The sequence below is a fragment of the Gadus chalcogrammus genome, chromosome 8 (genome assembly GCF_026213295.1).
Source record: "Gadus chalcogrammus isolate NIFS_2021 chromosome 8, NIFS_Gcha_1.0, whole genome shotgun sequence".
NCBI classification, from domain to species: domain Eukaryota; kingdom Metazoa; phylum Chordata; class Actinopteri; order Gadiformes; family Gadidae; genus Gadus; species Gadus chalcogrammus.
Window position 1 is genome coordinate 14,248,289 of NC_079419.1, and position 21,224 is coordinate 14,269,512.

Genomic DNA, 21,224 nt, shown 5'->3' on the forward strand with positions numbered 1-21,224 from the left:
CATATATGCAAACAGACGCTGTTTCGTGCTATGTCATTAAGCAAATCCATACCAACCATTTTTCATGGTTATACATTCATTCACACTATAGACATTGTAAACGCCTTACATGTTTTAACCAAAAAAGCCTGCATGCTGCAGTGGGCAGGTCGACAACGTATAAGGCCTAAGAAAATAAATGTGTATTTACATACAATTATTTGATCTTCAATGTTTGTACTCGACATAATATGTGGCGTCAGAGAAGGAACCACAATATTGTCTATTATGTAATTGTCTTACTATTGATTTAACTGTCCTAAAAAAGATAGACCATACCTAAAACCTTAATAAAGTTTAAACACTAGGGCCTTTATTGTGAAGATAATAGATATCTGCGTGCCGGAAGCCAGGATACATATTGCAGATATGTTTTGGCTTGACGCGTTTCTGTATTTTCCGGGTTGAACCAACATGTATAGAACCAACGGTACGACACACCTGGTTGACTGGTGATAACGGAGACTTACGACGTTGATCCGAAAGGATTTTGTGAATCTATTAAAGGTGAGCAATCACTCATCCCATCTTTTCGGTGCACAGTTTTCGTTTGGGTGGTTTGGTTTAGGGGGTAAACTTTAACGGCACTCCGACTGATGCAGGTAAGTGGGGGGCCGTGCAGGTGGGCTGGCTGCCTTCAGGTACCGCGGGAGACCATCGCTCATTCTCTCCGTTTTCACTTCGTACGGATTTGACCAAGAAACGAGTTTGCGTTTACGGTTGGAAAGCGAAGGGTAAGCATGTACTTTATGTTACTGGATGGACATTTACCCAAACAGTAAAGAGCTCTTGGACAACTTGTGTCCACTTGAACCGAACTAATAACCGAACCACGAAGTAGGAGGAAAGTGGCCGAACGCCTGCCGCCTTTGTACGCTTCCTCTTAGCGCATATAGGCCCAACTTTCATAAACAAATTTGACACTTCCTCATTTAAAAAACCCCGCATTGGGGCTGAAGTTTGACTGGAGAACGACAGGCTTGTAATTATGTGCCAGCACGCATGCGTACACATAATCACAGAGTCTGGCCTCCTGGGCGTCAATTCATTGCAGGGTTTGTTGAGTAGCTAAAATGCAAAAAGTGGAGGAAGGTTTTGTGTTAAGGATGACATGGCCACTTGTTTAACTCTGAAAAAACAGAAGTGTGTGTGTGTGTGTGTGTGTGTGTGTGTGTGTGTGTGTGTGTGTGTGTGTGTGTGTGTGTGTGTGTGTGTGTGTGTGTGTGTGTGATTAATAGCAAACTCATATTTTGGCAACACAAATCAGATATCATGTATGGTACTTTAACGACCATACTGGTCGTGGTGCTGAACGACATGTGATGGACATCTGAATCTCTTGACATTTTATGGAATTAAAGACCTTGTATGTTGTTGGAGTTGGATGTCAGAGCAGCCCCAATCTACCTGCAAGTCACTACTCCACCCATCTCCCTCACCCACACAGGTACTGTGTCAAAGTTCCCTCAGGCTGTTAACCTCAACAGACGGACATTCAAATGCTCGTTTCTTTTAGTTTTTTTTGGTTTGCATGTCTGTCCTACAGCTTCTCCATGGAGACCAGATTCACGCAGTTCTGTGAACACAGAAAGCGACAAACCACCATGTTGTTCACTATCGGGGGTCAGGATATGGGTTCCCCTCTCTCTCGAACCCGCTGCCAGGGCTCAGGTGCCGCGGTCCGTTGTTGATGCTTAAGTCCTCTGTTCACTCGCCTCATGATCGGTTTGGATTTTCTGTTCGTTTTTTTAACGGAGGTAATTCAATACTGTTTACACCAAGCAACACTAAACATTTATTGTTGCTTCAGATCATAGCAACTGCTTTTATCCAAAGCGACTAGTGGCTAGATTGTTATACGCAGGTTGGGGATAGGGCATGGTTCTCCAGGATACCTATGGGTCTTCTGTGGACATTGGGGTTTGAACGCCCCTAAACCACCACAGCCCCCTCCTGTCCCCATCTTGACCGTGAGCCTGTATGATGACGAGCACCAGACCTCTCTGGGTTCTTGTTTGGATTCGAGTGCTGAATCCTGTTCTGACCAGGTGTCGTGCATTGGATAGACCTCCAGTGTCTGGTGGTCTCACCCGGTGATGACATGCATCTGGGGGTCCATTGTGGCCCATGCACAGCAAACTATGTAGCTGAAGATTTCGGAATATGATTATTTTGGTTTCGTTCTCACCTTAAGGAGGAAAATAAAAAAACATTGTTTTGAGTTTTTCCATGTGTTGTAAGGTAATAATGCAGCCCAAAACAATGTAACGATATGTTTGATTCATTGTGGTTTAAATTTGGAATCCACTCTAGACTCGATGCTACAGGAAGTGCTTACCACTTCCTGTGTGCTGGGTCGTCCTGCCATGGTTGGTTTTCTTGTGACTGCTTCAGTGGGTGTTTATGCCAACACCTTAAATTATGTTTACTGTTATGATATGAGGATGTCTTCAGACATTCACAAACATTGTGTGTGTGTGTGTGTGTGTGTGTGTGTGTGTGTGTGTGTGTGTGTGTGTGTGTGTGTGTGTGTGTGTGTGTGTGTGTGTGTGTGTGTGTGTGTGTGTGTGTGTGTGAATAACATGACAATCAACACAAATCGGATATCATTTTTCAGTTATGGGACTTTTTATTGACCATACTGGTGGTGTTGAACGATATCTGATGGACATCTGAATCTCGGGTGTGTGTCTTTACTGAACATGTCAAATCTTGTTCATGTCAGTGCTTGGAATTTCTTGAGTGCTATCGCCCTCTGGAGGCTTGTCGGTGTGTTCCATCAGACAGGTTATTAACTCTCAGAGATTGCGTTGAAAGACCATGATGTTAGTCTAGCGGTGGACTCCTGCCGTGTTGACCAAACTGTGTTGTGGTCTAAAGCTGCTCCCGCCACAGTCATGGCGGGTCGTTTCCCTGTAGACAGTGTCGGTTTCACTACCTGTTGTGGTGTGAGCCGCAGGCAGCTCGTTCTCAGTAGGAGTGAGCTGCTGGGAGGGACTGGATGCTGCCCTGCTGAAGCCGCTGCCCGCGCCTCGTCCCTTACTGCGTCACTGAAGGGACCAGGGCGCCCCTCGGGTGTAATGTTGTGAAGGATGTAGGATTAAGATGTGTCCATATTTGGCTGTGAATTCACGCCAATTATTATTATTTTTCTTAGTTAAAGTCTTTCATTGTAGATGCACAGAACAACACAGTCAGACTAGGCATTGACAAGTACCGATACTTATTAAGGGCATGATATACTAGAAGATAAAATTTCCTAGATAAAAATAAAAAAAGGCGAGATTTATATTTACTAGAAAGATTATTACAGGGTAGTAATTTTATTGACAAATTAAACGTTTCAGTCAATAATATTGAGATGCTTCTCGCATTGGAACTGACTCTGGGAAACAATCAGTACTTGAAGGAGGCCCCAATATTGCCATCAATATTTCTGTTTTCTATTGTCTTTAAATGCATCCTGTTATTTGTAAGGATAAATCTGCCTACCAGTTGGCCCAGTCGATCAGTTGATCAGTCCCTGTAGTGTCTAGGTTAATTAAGGGATCCAGTCATCCTGCAATTCAATCTCCACCCAGCAGGGGGTAGCATTAGTCATTTATGAGAATGGGTTGATATTGGGAGGAGACATACTATAATAATGCTGTATGTTGTGGGATGTACCAGTATAGTAAACATTGTGTGTGTGTGTGTGCAGCATGGGGAACCTGATTAAGGTGCTGAGCCGAGACATCGACAACAATGGTGGAAACTTCTTCCTGGACTTTGAGAGTAAGACACACTCATGCAGACATTGACTCCTACACGCATACATATGCACGCACAGAAATGGGCTTGCACATGCACACAAACACACACGCACCCCACCACCGCTTGGTTGAGCTCCATCTAAAACAATAGATCTACAATGTTTGTGAACCAAAATGGTACTGATCTACTGATTCCTGTTCTATATAGGCCAGCTCTGTGTTGACGATCTTATATTATATTTATATTTGTATCACTGACTCTATGTAGACCAGCTCTATGCAAACCGGCTCTATGTAGACCTGATCTGTGTAGAGCGGTTCTATGTAGACCTGATCTATGTAAAGCGGTTCTACTATGTAGACCTGATCTGTGTAGAGCGGTTCTATGTAGACCTGATCTGTGCAGAGCGGTTCTATGTAGCCCAGCTCTAGGTCGACCATGTCTTTAAACCCTGGTGCTCCCCCAGATGCGCAGCCCTCCCCTGCGGAGCGGCAGGTTTGGGAGGAGGTGAACGAGGTGCTGACGGAGGCGCTGGTGGTGCTGACGGAGCTGCAGGCCTACAGCGGGGCAGGGGAGGAGATCAGACAGGTCAGACAGGGGCTAGAACTCGGAGCATCACGAGCGTTACCAGGGTCCGTCTGACGCCGTCAGGCCCGGGGACCTAAAGTGTGTGTGTGTGTGTGTGTGTGTGTGTGTGTGTGTGTGTGTGTGTGTGTGTGTGTGTGTGTGTGTGTGTGTGTGTGTGTGTGTGTGTGTGTGTGTGTGTGTGTGTGTGTAGGCCATCCAGCGGCCGGGGGAGGAGCGAGTGCAGGAGCAGGCCTGGGCGGCGGTGGTACCCCTGGTGGGCAAACTGAAGAAGTTCTACCAGTTCTCCCTGAAGCTCGGTGAGTTCCCCCCCCACCCCCAATCCTCCTCCGCAGGATTGACTGACAAGGCAAGAAATGACCGCCAGGGGAAACCGCTGCTTTCGTTTACAGTATTAGAGTAGATGCCTGTCCAAGAAGACTTTGACCAGTGAGAAATCCATGTGGATGTGGCCTTAGCTGTGAGGTGGTTTCTGGGGGGCTAAGGCGATGTTTCCCCCGTGTGTGTGTGTGTGTCAGAGTGTTCCCTGCGGTCCCTCCTGGTGGCGCTCACCCGGTCGGGCAGCTCCCCCACGCAGCACCTGGAGCAGGAGCAGGCCCTGGCCCGGCAGTTCGCCCAGATCCTCCACTTCACACTGCGCTTCGACGAACTCAAGGTCTTCCTCTCTCCTGTTCATCCTCACATCGTCCTCCTCTGCTGCTCCTCTTCCTCGTCTTCATCCTCTCCGCTTCTCTTCCCCATCTCCTCATCATCCTTCCCCTCTTCACCCTCACATCATCCTCCTCTGTTCTTCCTCCTCCTCATCCTCTTCACTTCCCCATCTCCTCATCATCCTTCTCCTCTTCATCCTCACTTCATCATCCTCCTCTGCTGCTCCTCTTCCTCGTCTTCATCCTCTTCTCTTCCCATCTCCTCATCATCCTTATCCTCTTCATCCTCACATCATCATCCTCCTCTGCTGCTCCTCTTCCTCGTCTTCTCTTCGCCATCTCCTCATCATTCTTCTCCTCTTCATCCTCACATCATCATCCTCCTCTGCTGCTCCTCTTCCTCGTCTTCCTCTCCTCTACCTGCTCCTCCTGCTCCTCCTGCTCCTCACCTCTACATGCACGCACACTCACACACCAGCCGACTCTCGGCTCCGCGGCCGGCGCGTGTACCCGGCTGCTCAGCTCCGGCCCTGATCCCCCTCCTGGCCCCCTGCTCACGTTGCATGCTCTCCTCCAGATGACCAACCCGGCGATCCAGAACGACTTCAGCTACTACCGGAGGACCATCAGCCGCATGAGGATCAACAACCTGTCGGTGAGCCAACGCACGCAGACGCACGCGCCCAAAGTCGACACACTATTGATGGACAAACACATTCTATTTTTATTTTTTTGTTGTCATTTATAATGGTCAATCTGGTCTTGTTGTGTGTCCCTTGTTCAGCATTTTGTATTGCCCTTTTTGCACAAACGTATAACCTCTTGTTCGGTGGAATCTGGATGCCTGTTGGTCTCTATAAATAAACGCTTTGATACAGCAGGCGGATGAGGGGAATGAGGTCAACAACGAGCTGGCCAATCGAATGTCTCTGTTCTACGCCAACGCCACGCCCATGCTGAAGACCCTGAGCGACGGCACAACAAAGTTTGTCTCGGATGTAAGTAGAGGCCGCCCGACTCTGCTATGAGGAAGTCGACATACTTTTTGTAACAAAACATTGCAAAGAAGGCTCATGAGGCCGTTTTTGATTGGTTGGTTGTGCAGAATCCGGAAGTGCCGATCGAGAACACCACGGACTGTCTGAGTACGATGGCCTGCGTGTGCAAAGTCATGCTGGAGACGCCGTGAGTCCTGCCTCCGTCTGTAGGGGAAGAGAGAGTGAAGGCTTACTTTACAGGTTTTGGGCTAGGCTTGTCTAACTTTACAGACCTGCACTCAAGATAAACTATGGAATTACGTGTGTGTGTGTGTGTGTGTCACTGCTTGTGCGTATCCAGGGAGTACCGTAGTCGCTTTGCGAGTGACGAGACGATACTGTTTTGTCTGCGCGTCATGGTCGGAGTGATCATCCTGTACGACTACGTCCACCCTGCTGGAGCCTTCGTGAAGACCTCCGGGATAGACGTAAGTGCACCCCCAGATACTTCTGCTTTCGGCTCTTGTCTTACTTCTTTACCCCCCAAAAATGCAGCCAGCGATGAACGAGGTTTTGCATCGAATAAATTATAGATTAAAAAAAAAAAAAAAAGTTCATTACTTTAAAACATTAACAATACTGATCTCTGTAAGACTTGTATCTTTGGTAATTTACAACTGATGTATTATGTGTAGTCAAGTCAATATTGTTGTTATCTTGAAGTGTTTACCGATTTTAAGAGAATGTCGGTTGTTCCCCGTTTGTGGAACCAGGCTAATGTCTGGAAGGATTTCCTTTTGTCTTTGTTTCACTTCAAGATGGAGGAAGTGAAACAAGTGAAACATATTCATGTCTGCTCAATGCAGACATGAATATGAATTTATCGTCCAGATGATATGACCGTAGGTTTGTTTTCCAGATGAAGGGCTGCATCAGAGTCCTGAAGGATCAGCCTCCAAGCAGTGTAGAGGGCCTCCTTAACGCCCTCAGGTCAGGACCTACTTCACCTGTATACCTTTGTCTGCAACACCTTCACCTGCCACACCCCCACCTGCCACACCCTCACCTGCCACACCCCCTCCAGCCACACCCCCACCTGCCACACCCCCACGGGCCACACCCCCACCTGCAACCTTGTCTATGAATTGTTCAATGCCAACAGATCCTTTGTCCTGTTGACGATGTCACTGCAGTTTGTCTCAAATGTTGAAACAGAATCTTGGATCCAATTTCATTGTGTATCTTTGACCCAAATATGTTATTTATGATTATAATGCGGCATTCCTGAATACTTTATCATGATTGGTCAATGAGGTTAAAAGTGTGCGTTATCTTTCAATAAGGGTAAACTACTGCCTTTTAACAGTACCATGTCAATGCGCTACAAATCCAAACCTGGCACTCCAGTAGAACTATCTACCAGTTTCCTTGAACACGCAAATCAATATGTAACAAAGCACCCCAAAAGAACATTACAATTTCAGCTGATGAGTCGATAAAATAACCAATACCTTTTTATAGCTGAAGGTAATAAATCTCTAGTAGATGCGGGATAAATCCCGGCGGGGTCCCGTTGGTAGAGAATAACATACGATGGGGGTTGTAATGTGGACGAGGAGAAACGGAGGGAGCTTACCCCCACGCTTGGGGGGACACGGTGTGGTTTATCCTAACTGCCCTTCTCCTCCCCAGATATACCACCAAACATCTCAACGATGACACGACCTCGAAGCAGATCAGAAACATGCTGCAGGCTAATTGACGAAGCGACCCAAGAAGAGTCTCTGACGACTCCTCATTTCAGGAGCTTTCTTTTCATCATATCTACGGTCGGGCTGGGCGGTGAAGAAGACTTTTGTATCGTAATATTTATGCTGAACTTTGAAATGGATACATATCCATGCCTCGAAGTTCAGTATGATGAACCTGATGGCCTCATTCCATAACTCTAGTAATTTAGTGTTATTACTCGTATTATTATATTTGTGTTATGATACAAAGCAAATACGCATATGTTAAATCCTGTGATGTCATCATCCCATTGAAAGACGATAAACGATAGCATTGATTATCGCCCAGCCCTTCTTAAAATATTTCTTTGTTTTTATTTCGTTTTTTTAATGTTCCAATGCATTTCACAGGATCGGGATGGTGAGAGTATTTTGTTTGTAGTAGTACTCGTAATATCGCAACTCTCTGCATCCCGTTTGCTTGCGGTTTGACAATCCCTCTGCTTATTTTGACTGAACGCTGCTCAGACATAGCTAGCTGGCCGGCTAGCTAACCTGCTAAATCCTTGCATGACAACGTTTGGGGGCCTACATCGCTGTGCTAAATATGATGTAAAATATTAGATTTGTCGGTTAGGAATTTTTCTGTCTTTCTCGGCCCGCTATGACTACTAAAAAAATGAATTTGCCAATCCCATCAATGCCGAAACAATTTGCCTTTGGTTGCATGGTACTTTTCAACCCAGTCGTATGACTGTTTGTTTCTTGAGCTACATCCAAAAAGGTATGACATCATCAAACTGCAGGGCCATAGTGGACCGAACAGAAAATGTTGCGGCCACAAGCCGAGCGCACGGTCATGATTTTTACATTCCATTTTATAGTAAACATGTGGACGCGTTTTATATTCTTACCCTTTTTTCATTACTATTATCCCTTTCCGCCAATTGTTCCTCTAAAATTGTAATCGATACAATTCCTTGCCAACAACGGGTTTAGGCTTGGAACACAACTACCAACCAACAGGCTCCGTCTTTAACTTTAACTAGGAAATGGGGGTAGGGCTGTATTCTCGTCAGGCATGGGGAGTACAGTCAAGGGGAAGTTTTTGCCAGTTTGCAAAATTTCGCTTTAATAGCTAAAATCATATGCGCATCTTTTTTTCCACCGATGGGAATCGGTTTCTCTATCAGGAAGGGGTGTACAGCTCTGGGGCCATTTGTCGTTTTGTTTTAGTAACTTCGGTTTCTCTTGACTACCTCTTTGATAACCAATTACCCTGGAGTCGAAAAACATTTCATGAGGTTTGAAGAAGTAGGCACCACCCACCATATTTACGAAAAGAAAAATTGGCCAGTGTATTTGGAGTCATGTTGAATAGTTTGTTGAATATTGACCCAGGTTCTGGTTGTATACTGGACTTGAAGACGGAAAACTTTTGAGTGCTTCATTATAGAGCTTCTGTAATGTGACAGATTTCAAAGTAAAACATGCCTATAGGTTGGGACCAACGGACACGTGAATCATTATGTGATTCTCTCCTATTCTCCTAGCAACTGTTTTTAATGGTTGGAATGGGATGCCTTGCCCTTGTGGACTTGATGCTATCAAATCAGATAAATCTAAAATATTTTTTTTAAAGGAAGAGGAAGGTGATGAAAAATAAGGAAAGGGCATAACATGGTCGAAATTGGTACAATTTCATTTGATTTTTCTCTTAACTAATGTGTAAACCGGGACTGACCGAATGAAGAAAGATTGCTATGTATTCTTGTTCATTGTCACTGGAATTATTGACTGTTGGATACAACCAAAAAGCCAACAGTTACGGCTATTAAAGTACAATTTCTATCTGTAAGCTTTTAATGTTACCTTAAGTATTGTATTTTAATAGTGTTTTTTTATGAATCTGTTTTGCCCGTTTTTGATTTATGTATGCCAAATAAAGTTTTAAATTTTTCACTGTTGAATTCTCTTTCCTCATTCCTTTCTGGCTACTTTGTTATATGATTATATATTATATGAAGATGTTTTGTGGATGAAATCATCCCATGGGCTTCTATTTGGATAGTTTATCCAGTGATTAAAAATTATAATCACTTGACAGGTCAGCAGTCTTAAACGTGATTGTGAATTCTACTGAACAGACAGACCATTTAAAGGCTCAGGCCAAGTCCGACCTAATTGATTCTCACTGTTGGCGATTACCTGATAGAAATCAATACGACAAGAACGCATGGAACAAAGAGCGCTTGTTTTAGTCAATCTTCGGAAAATTTTAGTTTCACACTAGAGACGCTAGAGGTCCGCATTACCCGCCGTCGCGCAATGACGTCGGATAGGAAGAGTGGAGTCGAATCAGAGCCTTATGTCCATGATCAGAGCCCGTCTCATATTAGACATTCTCTGGTCGAATTCATTTTAAACTGCTGTCTTTTCCTATGTTCGAAAGGAAGCACCTTTCACCTCTCCTTGACCCGATGACGTTTTCCTCAAGGAAAGGAGGCATAAATGTTAGGAGATTTGACTATTCGTAGAGGCCCCTGGCTTTCAAAACTCGCAGTAGTTTCAGGAAAACAACTTCCGCCTGCTTTTCTGGGCATTTGCTGTCGAATAATTGCGGACATAAGAGACTCCCCTCAACATATCAAAACGTTGCCCTGGTTGGTTGGAATTACCACCCTTGGAATTTCCCACGTGAGAAATGACATTACTCCTTTCAGAGAGGCGTGCCTGGTGCCCTCTGCCAAATGCATATTAAAAAGACGCTTTTGTGAATTTTCACTTCATCACCCATCATGTATTTTTTATTTTGAATGAGGGGCTGGAGATTGTTTAATATGAAACTACAATTGGCGACCAAAATCCCTTGGTTTCAGAAAATTCAGCACCTTTGCTCCTCAGCCTGCATCAATAAGGGGACATCCATTGCGTCGAATTGGACTACGAAGAACGCAAGCGCCACTTGGTATGGCTTCCTCCTTGTTGACGAGGGGTTCACCTGAACTTGATGTGATTATAACGAGTTCCGGCTGATCTTCTCACGTTTCGTTGATAAATGCGGTCCAATGCAGACGATCTGAAACTCGCCTATTGTAGGCTATATATTGGCCCCGCCGATGGGTGCTCTGTCCACCAGAGGGCGGTCCATCCTACAGCTGATATCGAGACGCCATCAGTCGGTTAAGTTTGCTCTAACGAAATGTTCTTTTAAAACTTTGAATAATATATTACATGGATTTTTGTTGAATGTTTTGTGAATTGGTAGTTTATTGCTGACAGTCACTATGACTAGCTTTTAGCCTTATGTGGTTAAATCGACTTGTGTAGGCCTATGTCAACCATCAATAGAGTGGCGAAGTCCGCCCCATCTGGTAGAGCCCATGGGACCTATGAGATCGAAAAATTTGAATGGGTTTCAATTGAGAGAAAGTAGCCTAATTATCTTCTGGTCCCAGCATTTATAATGCCCGGATTATGTTTTTGGAGAGATTGTCGGTCTTGCCCACGCCAATCGCAGGGAGCGTGACGTCAGATACGAGAAGTGTATTTCTTTCGTTTTCTCTACAGCCTTTAACTGAACAATTGCACAAACGGTCAAACTCTTGACATGAAAAATTATCATTTAAATCCACAAACAACATAGGCCTATGTGAAATCCAGGACATATAAAGACTGGGACCAGGAAATAATTGCTTTCCCTCCATTGAAACCCATTCATATTTTTCGATCTCATAGGTCCCACGGGCTCTCCCATGGGAGAGCACATGCAGATTCAAATATGCTGATTGAGGTTTATACATGGCTAGTTATAAATCTACGGAGCCCCTCAGGGGTCACACCCTCGGATTCCCAATCCGTGCGCATGAATCTGTTTCGTTCTACGCAGCAGAAGTTCCCCATGAAGCGTTTTGACGGCTTTGTGACACAGGCTTAATGCATGAGTTGCCTAGGCTAGATATGATATATTTAAGATGAAGCCAAACATGCTTTATTATTATTATTATTATTATTATTATTATTATTATTATTATTATTATTATTATTATTATTATTTTGAACAAACATTAAAATATCATCATTCAAAGTAGGCTACTCAACAAAATAGAAGAAAAACAATGTTTTAACATAACAATATTTGGAACAGATATATAGGCTACGGAGCCCCTCTGGTGTCACTCACATAGTAAGTGTGTAGGCCTACATTTTTGTTTAAATCCGTTTTGTAAACCGTTCAATCGGATTCCGAAACAGTGCGCACGGATTTCCCAATCCGTGCGCATTTGGTTTGTTCTGCTCAGCATTGTTTCCCCATGAGCATTATCGGGGAAACATCTGATTATCTGATTGGGACCAGCATCCATACAGTATGGATGACTGAATTTAGGGTAGGCCTATATCTTTTCACATGTACAGTTACGTTGGCTTGACCATCCTGTTAAAGTTAGGGCCTTCTCGTGTGCTAGTTGTAGCATGACGTAGGCCTAAAGCACCTCAACCACTGACATACTATCGTGTGGACATAAACTACTGAGATTAGGCTATAGGCTATCGCAGGGGTTTTCATAAATATTTTGTCAAATGCATAATATCTGTTCATTGTAGGCTACACCAAATATTGTTATTTTTAAAAATTGTTTTGAAGTTATTGTTGAGTTCTTTGAATGACGATGATGTTTCAATGTCTGTTAAAAATGACTTATGTCTGACTGAAACACCATGTTTGCCTCATATATCTTGGCCTTCTTTTGCTGTGTACAGTAAGCCATCACGATGCTTCATGGGGAATCCCTGCTGTGTAGAACGAACCAAATGCTCTGAATGAGTTGAATGTAGTTCTGAAGAAGGTTCTGAGTTCAGGTAAATTAAGCAGTTTAAAACCTGAAAAGGCAAACGCATGTGGTAGATCTTCAAAAAAAAACGTTGGAAACACGAGTGATGCACAACAGAGATGACCATGAAGAATGTTCAATTAATAATTAGGGTATTTATTGATTTTAAAAAATCGTAAAAATCATGCTGAAGAATTGTAAACAATCATTCCAAATATGCAATTTGTCCCCTCACAGGTCAGTTTAAGACAGGTGGTGACGTTTCATAAGAACAGGTGATGAAGTTCTAAACATCATTAACATACACGTATATAGACAATAAAAACATTACAATAAATACAACATAAGACGATATTCAAGAAAGAAAAAAGTGAATCAAGTTCGTGTTGTCCAGATGGCCCCAGTGGGCTCAAGACTGCGGCCATTTATCATGTGGACGCGAGGTTATCTTTTCTTAGACCTATCTAGGTTTCTCCCTGTAACCTGTTACAATATGGTTGTTGCGAAGCACACATTTCATTTGTAAAACTAATTGGTTAATAGTTAGAACACTTATTTTTATTGGAACAACGACTCAGAAAGGCAAACTGCAATTTCACGTTAGTGCTGTGTGGAGGAAGACAGGCTGGGATCCACTCGGTCCGATTCCGAGTCTTCCGACCCTATCGGCAGAGCTTTGACGTAAAGCCAGACGAGGCATGGAGCGGGGTTTTGAGCAATGCTGGAAGTTAAAGCGTGTCTCTATGGCGGCGCCGGTGTGAGCGCTCTGTTTGGAAACTTGACCAAAATAAGTTTCAATGAAGACAGTCCTTTTAACATTAATATAATAAAAATGGTTTTGTACATTGCGCAAAGTTTCAATGAAATTGCACTGCAGCACAAACTATATTCAAGAGCAAGCGAAGGAATGCATTTGTGGATAACGCATCGCCAGAAAAAAATAATCGTAATTGGATCATATAACCCGATTAGCAGCTGTTATTATGAGAAGGAATTTGATAGGGGGAGGAGTCGCAGAGTTGGTTTTTTAGGAAAGAGATCGAGGCGCTGGCGGTTAAAATAGGTGGCATATCAATAGGCTATAGCCTATTTGTAATAGTAGCCTACAATTAAAGGTGAAAAAGCGTTTCAAATAATATCAAAACAGTAATAGACACTGGTTTTAGGCTAATTAATTAAAGAATAATTATGCTAAAAACGTAACTGCTACGTGTGTGTGTTTTCCCCCTACTGTTTGGTGTGCTGTTCCAGGTACCACCCTCCCCATCGGACTGATCAGACACACCTGCAGCCCCTCAGCAATCAAGTGGATTGGTATAAGGCTGCAGGGATGAGAGCAGACGTGGCCAGTGGGCCAGATAGGCGAACAGAGTGGGGTCGCTGTCGCTGTCGCTGTCGCTGTCGCTGTCGCTGTCGCTGTCGCTGTCGCGAGTCGGAGCTACGTGGGCTCTTCGTCGTGGCATTGCTCCCTCAGTGGAGGGTTAGTGTTGTTTGTTGCTCCCTCAGTGGAGGGATATTGTTATTGGTTCTTTCTGTGTTGATTTAGGACTCAGTTATGTAATAAATGGTATATTGGTTGAAACCCTGCTACACTCTTCTGTTCTTTAAACACCCGGTATTATATTCATTGTTGCCCCCCCCCCCTTCCCCCCCACGTAGGCCTATTTTCTAAATTTTGTATTTCAATTGGAAGTAGGCTATTTGTCGTGTCACTAAGCATGACTTCCAAACTAAGGTTCTGTCCGGGAGCGTTCTCCCTAATGTCCCTTATGGAGCTCCGTACAGATATAATTGTCTTAGAACACTCCCATTCAGAATGCATTGGTTTACATTTCGTTCTGTGTAACACGCAAAAAGTCGGACTATTGTGCTCTGGAACACGCTTCAATAGATTAACGTTCGTCCGCAGGAGCACGCAATCGCACACACGTACACACACACACGCAACCTCTTGCAGGCAGACTCAGAATCTTGAGCCCATTTATTAGGGAACAGGTGTTATCGGGATTCCATCACTGCATTCCCAGAATCCTGCATTTTGAAAGTCTTCCCTTTTTTTTTTAAATGTACAATGGCATTTTATTCTACATACAAAACAACCATAGTATTTTTCAGGAGTCCACGACCACCCTGCCCGTTTTGACACATAAAAGTAATTTGACACTTCTGGGATGAGCCAATGATTCATCTGTTTGGAAGGTTTTGTTGGAGACAAACAAAGAATCTTCAGGCAGCAGCTGTGACTGCTCTCTCTCTCCTTCGTCTGCTTGGTCCTCTGTGTTTGCCTACCTGCTACAGGTAGCCAGTGGGCGGGGCTGAGAGGCTTGTCAGCTGATGAGGTGCACCTGTGTAGGTCTGCCACGCAGGCTTTAGCCAGTCTCTCTCTTTCCACAGAGGCAGGTGGGCTTGGGTTCTGTTTAGGGTGGTTCCTTAAGGTTTTGGACCTTTGGATTGGTTCCATGTTTTGTTTTATGTTAACACTATTCAACATCCCCACAGCACACTTTAGACTGCCCATATACATAGGCTAGTCGAAAGAATTGTGTGTTTGGTCAGTAGTTCAGTTGGTTGGTCACATATGTTGGTTTGCTGTTCAGGTTTGGTTTGTTGCATTTTGTTTGGGTATTTCCAACATGGTAAAGATGGTTTGTTGTTCACAGTATTTGTTTTGTCTGTCTGGGTAAGTTTCCTCCGTTCTGGCTCGGTCGGTCCTTGTGATTTTGGTACTGGTTTTCTGTCCAAACCATATAATCACACATTTTCTAATCTTCCATACGCTACACTAATCCCTTTACAGATTTCATGATACTTACTTTATTCTAATAAATAACTTTATCCCTTATCATGTGTGGATCCCGATCTTTGCTCTGACCTGAGCCTCGTCTTAATGCAGCCAAGGAGATGGATATCAACACAATGGGAGAGTATTATAAATAATTATTCGATTGTGTTGTACAATAAAACACAGTAAAGATTCAATATGAATGGCAAAATCAAGAATAAAATATGTGTTGGGCAAATTATAGAGAAACTGAGATTATAGATTTCAGGGCTGAAAGGGCTGAAAAAATTTAAGAAATATATTTAAGAAATATAGGCCTACTCAAAGCCCAAATCATTGATATCATAACCTATCCAATATTAAAGAAATTTGAATTTGAATGGTAACAATTCCGTCTGGTGTTAAATCCTCGTTCTCATTTTGAACGTCTCACTCATGGCCGATCATGTGTGTTCTTTCTGATTAGCTCTTATTGAGATCACCTGTCACGCACCCTTTATTAAAGTTGAACACAATGGGTTTGGTTTACTTTGCATCGGCCTGTGTCAATCGAGGTTGAGTTTAGGGAGTGTTGAAAGTTTTCGATCTAGATTGCAGATCACTATTGTCACTTTATACAAACTGGAAGCATGCGTTGTTGCGTGTTTGTTTTTGTGGGCATTTGACTGAGCCGCCCAGACCAATATTGCTACCAGCATGGCACTTTGAAACAGACCACCGCAGTGAGTAAAAGTAATTTTCCTTTTATTAAATGTTGAAGTTTTTGGGCTGTCTCCTCGGACACAAGCCATCAGTAACCCTGCTCTTTGCACCTTGACATGCATGTTGCCGCTGTTTGTTAACCTAGCTTTGCTGCTTTGTATCTTGTGATGTGTGTGTTTTTCTCAACAGGTGTTAGATGACTGACTGACAAGATCTATGGGGGGGCCCCCTTTGGGCCCCCCCATACCAACTTAGTCTTCAAAAATCTAGTGCCATGGGACTCCAGTGTCTTCAAAACATCCTCGGAATACATGTGTATGAATGGTCCACCGACGGGTTGATCTGGAAGCCACCACGGTCCACGCAGTAATATGCTGCGTTGGCCGTAGTGGCTTCCAGAGCCATCTTTCGGTCTTGGTCAGGATTTGTTACAGTTGCCCTTCAATGTAGCAGGCTACGGGTTTCTGAAGAAGCCTGCTTTACGTAGCATTGGAGTACAAATATTGTGCAAAATGCTCATGTAATTGCACTAGCACTAGTAACCTGTAGATTAGCTTAGTTTAACGTCATTCCGTGCTGTCTCTGTCAAATTTGTGGCTTACTTTAAGTCCACAAGGCCCTCTGGAAAACCATGTTGGAACACCCCTGGACAAGGTGATTAGTCACTGGGTGTGTGCTAAAGTTTTGTTCCATTTTTCACTAGTTGGTTAAGGTTTGGTAGAATTGTTTGGATGCTAGCGACGTGATGGCGTATGTACAAGAGCCTACCGTGGCCAGGCCACAGTTGCCACAGCCAGATGGCCTAGTGTGAGTGCAACCTTGATTGCATTTGTATACTGTTTACCATTGGATGTTTATGCAATTTGGCTTAATTCATCCGCAGTAAAGCTGCATTTGACTATTCCAGGGTCGTTTTGTACAGGCTTTCAATTGACCATGTTGACTAGTTTGTGGGAAGTTTTTTTTTTTTTTTTTTTTTTTTCTTTTTTTTACTGCAATCCAACGGTTGTGACCACTTATGCAACTGGGCTGTGAACCTTGCAATTCTAGTTGCATATTTGTACACGCAAGCTTGTCCATTTCTATCGCCATCACTAACACTAGCTTCAGCATTTCCTTGTAGGCCATTAGCTGACTTGTGTATTGGAGCGATGATTTGGGTATTTTAAGATGCTTGAAAACCTAAAATAAAGCAAAATGCGTGTCTGGTGTGCAAGAGCCAATTTGTAGGCTTGCAGTAGTCGAGGAGTTGCCGTAGGTCGTAAGCCATCTGGAGGTTGTGGCAATGGAGGCTTGTGGTAGATCTGCCATCCAAGAAAGGTTAATTCTTCTGAAGCCTGATTAATAGTTTAGTAAATTGAATCTATTCATATAGAACTATAAAATCCAAGACTACAGCCATTAACTTGGATCGCAATATGTGGAAAGTATTAGTCTTCATTTGTAACAACAGAATAATTAACATGACTAACTGGGTTTCTTCCATTTTCTAACTAGGGGGACTTGACTGGTGAGTCTACTGGATTAATCAGTAGCGGTACTTTGCCCAACAGATTTGATGGCATGACTACAGGGTGACAAAGACAATTATTCACTGCCTATCAAAAGAGACTTCTAAAACATATCTGAGAGCACCATATAGAACAGTTCCTATACTTTTTGTATAATTTGGTCATGCTGCAAATTTACTTTTTGTAGTTGCTCCATGTTTAGTTTGACAGCCTCACCTGCTAGAAAAGTCTATTCAAATCGGCTAAATATAATAAACTAAATAATAGCCATGAAATGTTGTCACTCATACTATGGCAAATACCCTCTTTCAGTTGGTGGTTCAACACTGATGTCTCTAGGCTTGAGGGAGAGCTCGCAAGTAAATTACACGAATGTCCTGGAGCAATTAGGAATACACTTTTATTTAGTCTACCTGACCAGGGACATCTTTGAACTATAGGTCACCTAACCCAAACTTTTCACTCTTGTTAGGTTGTCCTTTTCTCTTGTTTTAACCCGAAAGGGCTGAAATATCAACATTTCAGGTATTCTGTTTGGATAATGTGCAAAACTTGTGGCTTCACTAATAAAAACCTAACCCTAACAAATGTATTTTTCTTAATGTGATTAAACTATTTAAAGATTTGTATGCAAAATATTTCTGCTCAATTTGTGGTCAATGAAACTCTTGACATTTTTTAATTTGATAAAACACAACTATGGGTTAAAGGTATTTGCTTTGGGCATTTTTTGATATTTTTAGAATCTAGCTCCATTGCCGTTAGAAATGGTGTCTCCCAGTACTGCAAAGTGCTTCCACAAGTTTAAAAAAGAATGGGCAGAAAAGGAACTGCCAACTAAATCTATTTAACATGGGTAGAAAGTTTCCATGGAAGCTCTTGGCTGCTGGTTCCCAACACAGCTCCACTGTTAGCCTGTGACCTTGCGTTTAACTTTTTTCGACTTTTGGTGACTTTCACAAAAGAGAAATTAACTGGTTAATACAATAAACAAGACATTTCATGGTACCATTTTGAACTGTTTGTGGATATTGCATTAAATCCGTATGCTTGAAACTTTTCAATAATGCATATCAACGAAACAATTGAATGAAATATAGTTCAAGCAATTTGTGGGACTTGGCTGCTTTTACATTATTACTCATTTTGGGGGTTATTTCAGTCTCCAACCTGCAGGTCGTGCGAAGAATCATGTGAATGGGAATATTCTATAAATGTCTTGATATCATCTTTCGTCTCAACACTTCTGCTGCAGCCGCTGTTGAAGCGTATGAGTCCTTTGAGACCCCCTTTGATAAAAGGGGTTCTCAATTGTTGACCCTCGGTCACCTATTGCATCACTTCCTTTAGGGCTAGCTACTCATATTGTTAGTTATCACAGACAATTTTAAGTAGAAACGGGTGGCCAAAAGCTGTCATTTGTTAGTTATCACAGACAATTTTCAACAATGAATGATCTGTACGGAGCTCCATAAGGGGCATTAGGGAGAACGCTCCCGGACAGAACCTTAGTTTGGAAGTCATGCTTAGTGACACGACAAATAGCCTACTTCCAATTGAAATACAAAATTTAGAAAATAGGCCTACGTGTCCCTGATCACGTTTCAATGGATTAAATAACGTGACAGTGTCACGTATTTTCGTGAGCCCATACCCGTTCTTCCATGAGTATACTTAAAGGAAGTATACTATCCGCACTATCTACTACGTTATTTTTTCAGATGTGAGTGCTGTTCCAAATCGAGTACTCTGTGGTGCACTAACCGGAAATTACGATCACGACTGCCGCCGTGGCTACTCCCCCGCAATAAACATCCCGCTTTGAACGGTGAACTCTTTACGCCTAGCAGCTATAAAAACTATAAAAACTGCAAAATGACTATTAATGCAGGCTATGTGGAAAATGCGCCGACTTTGGCTCAGCCTGGCTCCGCCTCTTCCGCTACGTAGCTAAGATGGCTGCCGTTGAGTACGGGGAGTGTCCTTCGATCCACACTTTAGGATTAGCCCGTTTTGAGGACGGCATCCGGGTCCTTGAAGTATACTTCTTTTCGCCGGATCTTACTCAAATTTTGGCTAGTAAGTACGGACAGTACGGGTATTGGAACACGGCACAGGTTCGAGCGTGTGCATAGGTTGAATTGCGTGTATCTCACGCCGAATGCATGAGACATGACAGAGCCCTGTACTTACGTGACAAAAACCAGCACCGCAAACGTTCTCTCCCGCTTGAGATGACGTCTTTCTTTATAGGTTCATGGGTCTCATTCGCCGATTTCCCATGCTGATATCCCCGAAGATTCTCGGGCATCTTCGACAATTTGGCTATAGATTGTCTCATTACACGCTAAATTATATAATTATAGCCTAATTATATATATAGCCTATACATATATATAGGCAATATATATAATTAGGCAATATATATATATATACATATAGCATTTGTGGTTTTGGCATAAACATAACTAGGGTGCACTGTACTATCTGCGCACACCCTTTCTCTCTCTCTCTCTCTCTCTCTCTGTCCCTCCCTCTCTCTCTTTCTCTCTCTCTCGTACCGTTTTGTGGAGCACGTTAATTGTCTTAGAACACTCCCATTCAGAATGCATTGGTTTAAATTTCGTTCTGTGTAACACGCAAAAAGTCGGACTATCGTGCTCTGGAACACGCTTCAATAGATTAACGTTCGTGCGCAGGAGCACGCAATCGCGTGATACCGGGTTGGCTATTACCCTTGCCTTTGTCGTAGTGGTTGTCGGATCGGATTTGTGCAATTATTTATTTACTTTCATATATTGTATTTTTTATTTAATGTCTATGTTCTTATTTAGGCTAGACGTTTGAAGTTATCCTAACATATTGTGCATAATAGTTTCTATATCACTGAAGTCGTTTTTTAATTGATGGATGTGAACTCTATAATAATGTTTTATTTGATATACGCGTTCAGGCCTTCTCTTCTCTCACCACAGATCAGAGTCTCTCCATTTTCCACCATACCTCGGTCGTCAAGGAGACGACCATGCTGCTGTTTTGATTGACAGCTCGTCATCAGTGCTGGGTAACAGGATGTGGTGCTCTGAGATGTTTGTGGTCTGCAGCCGGTGGAGGTGGAGCTGATGGAGGAAACAGATGCAGGTCTCCGCTAATACAGAGAACCTGAGCTCATCTGATATCCGAGCAAAGACACAATCACACACACACACACACACACACACACACACACACACACACACACACACACACACACACACACACACACACACACACACACACACACACACACACACACACCAACTCCACTGCTGCTGGGGAAGGAAACCACCAGATATGTCGTTCTGATTCACGTGACACACAGGCACCACGCTATTGGTTAAACTGGCATGTCACTCAAAAGCAGCCCTCGAAGTCGGCCCCTTGGGGCGGTCGGCTGGCGTTGAGGACCTATTTGAGGCCACCCTGGTTCACCCTGGTCTCAGTGGCAGCCCCTCTCCTCAGCTTCTCCTACAGACCAGATGCTTCTACTCTCTAGGGCTGCCTGGAGCTCACTGTGTTTAGGTGACAGTTTCCCACAATCACAACTCACCACACATCGGGTTTCGTCCACCCCAGAACACGGATGCTCATCCATGTGCTCTTGTCCCTACAGCGGTGGTTGCC

General features: G+C 43.4%; 1 protein-coding gene across 1 annotated transcript; it reads left to right on the forward strand.

The window, feature by feature from the left end:
- The first annotated feature begins 393 nt into the window (after window positions 1-393).
- LOC130387785 (CYFIP-related Rac1 interactor B-like) lies at window positions 394-9,715 on the forward strand. Its single transcript, XM_056597052.1, has 11 exons — window positions 394-546; window positions 3,740-3,813; window positions 4,259-4,380; window positions 4,571-4,676; window positions 4,896-5,032; window positions 5,605-5,682; window positions 5,906-6,025; window positions 6,133-6,212; window positions 6,366-6,492; window positions 6,924-6,994; window positions 7,697-9,715. The coding sequence occupies exons 2-11, from the start codon at window positions 3,741-3,743 to the stop codon at window positions 7,764-7,766; spliced, it is 984 nt and encodes a 327-aa protein (XP_056453027.1). The 5' UTR covers window positions 394-546; window position 3,740; the 3' UTR covers window positions 7,767-9,715.
- The last annotated feature ends 11,509 nt before the right edge of the window (window positions 9,716-21,224 follow it).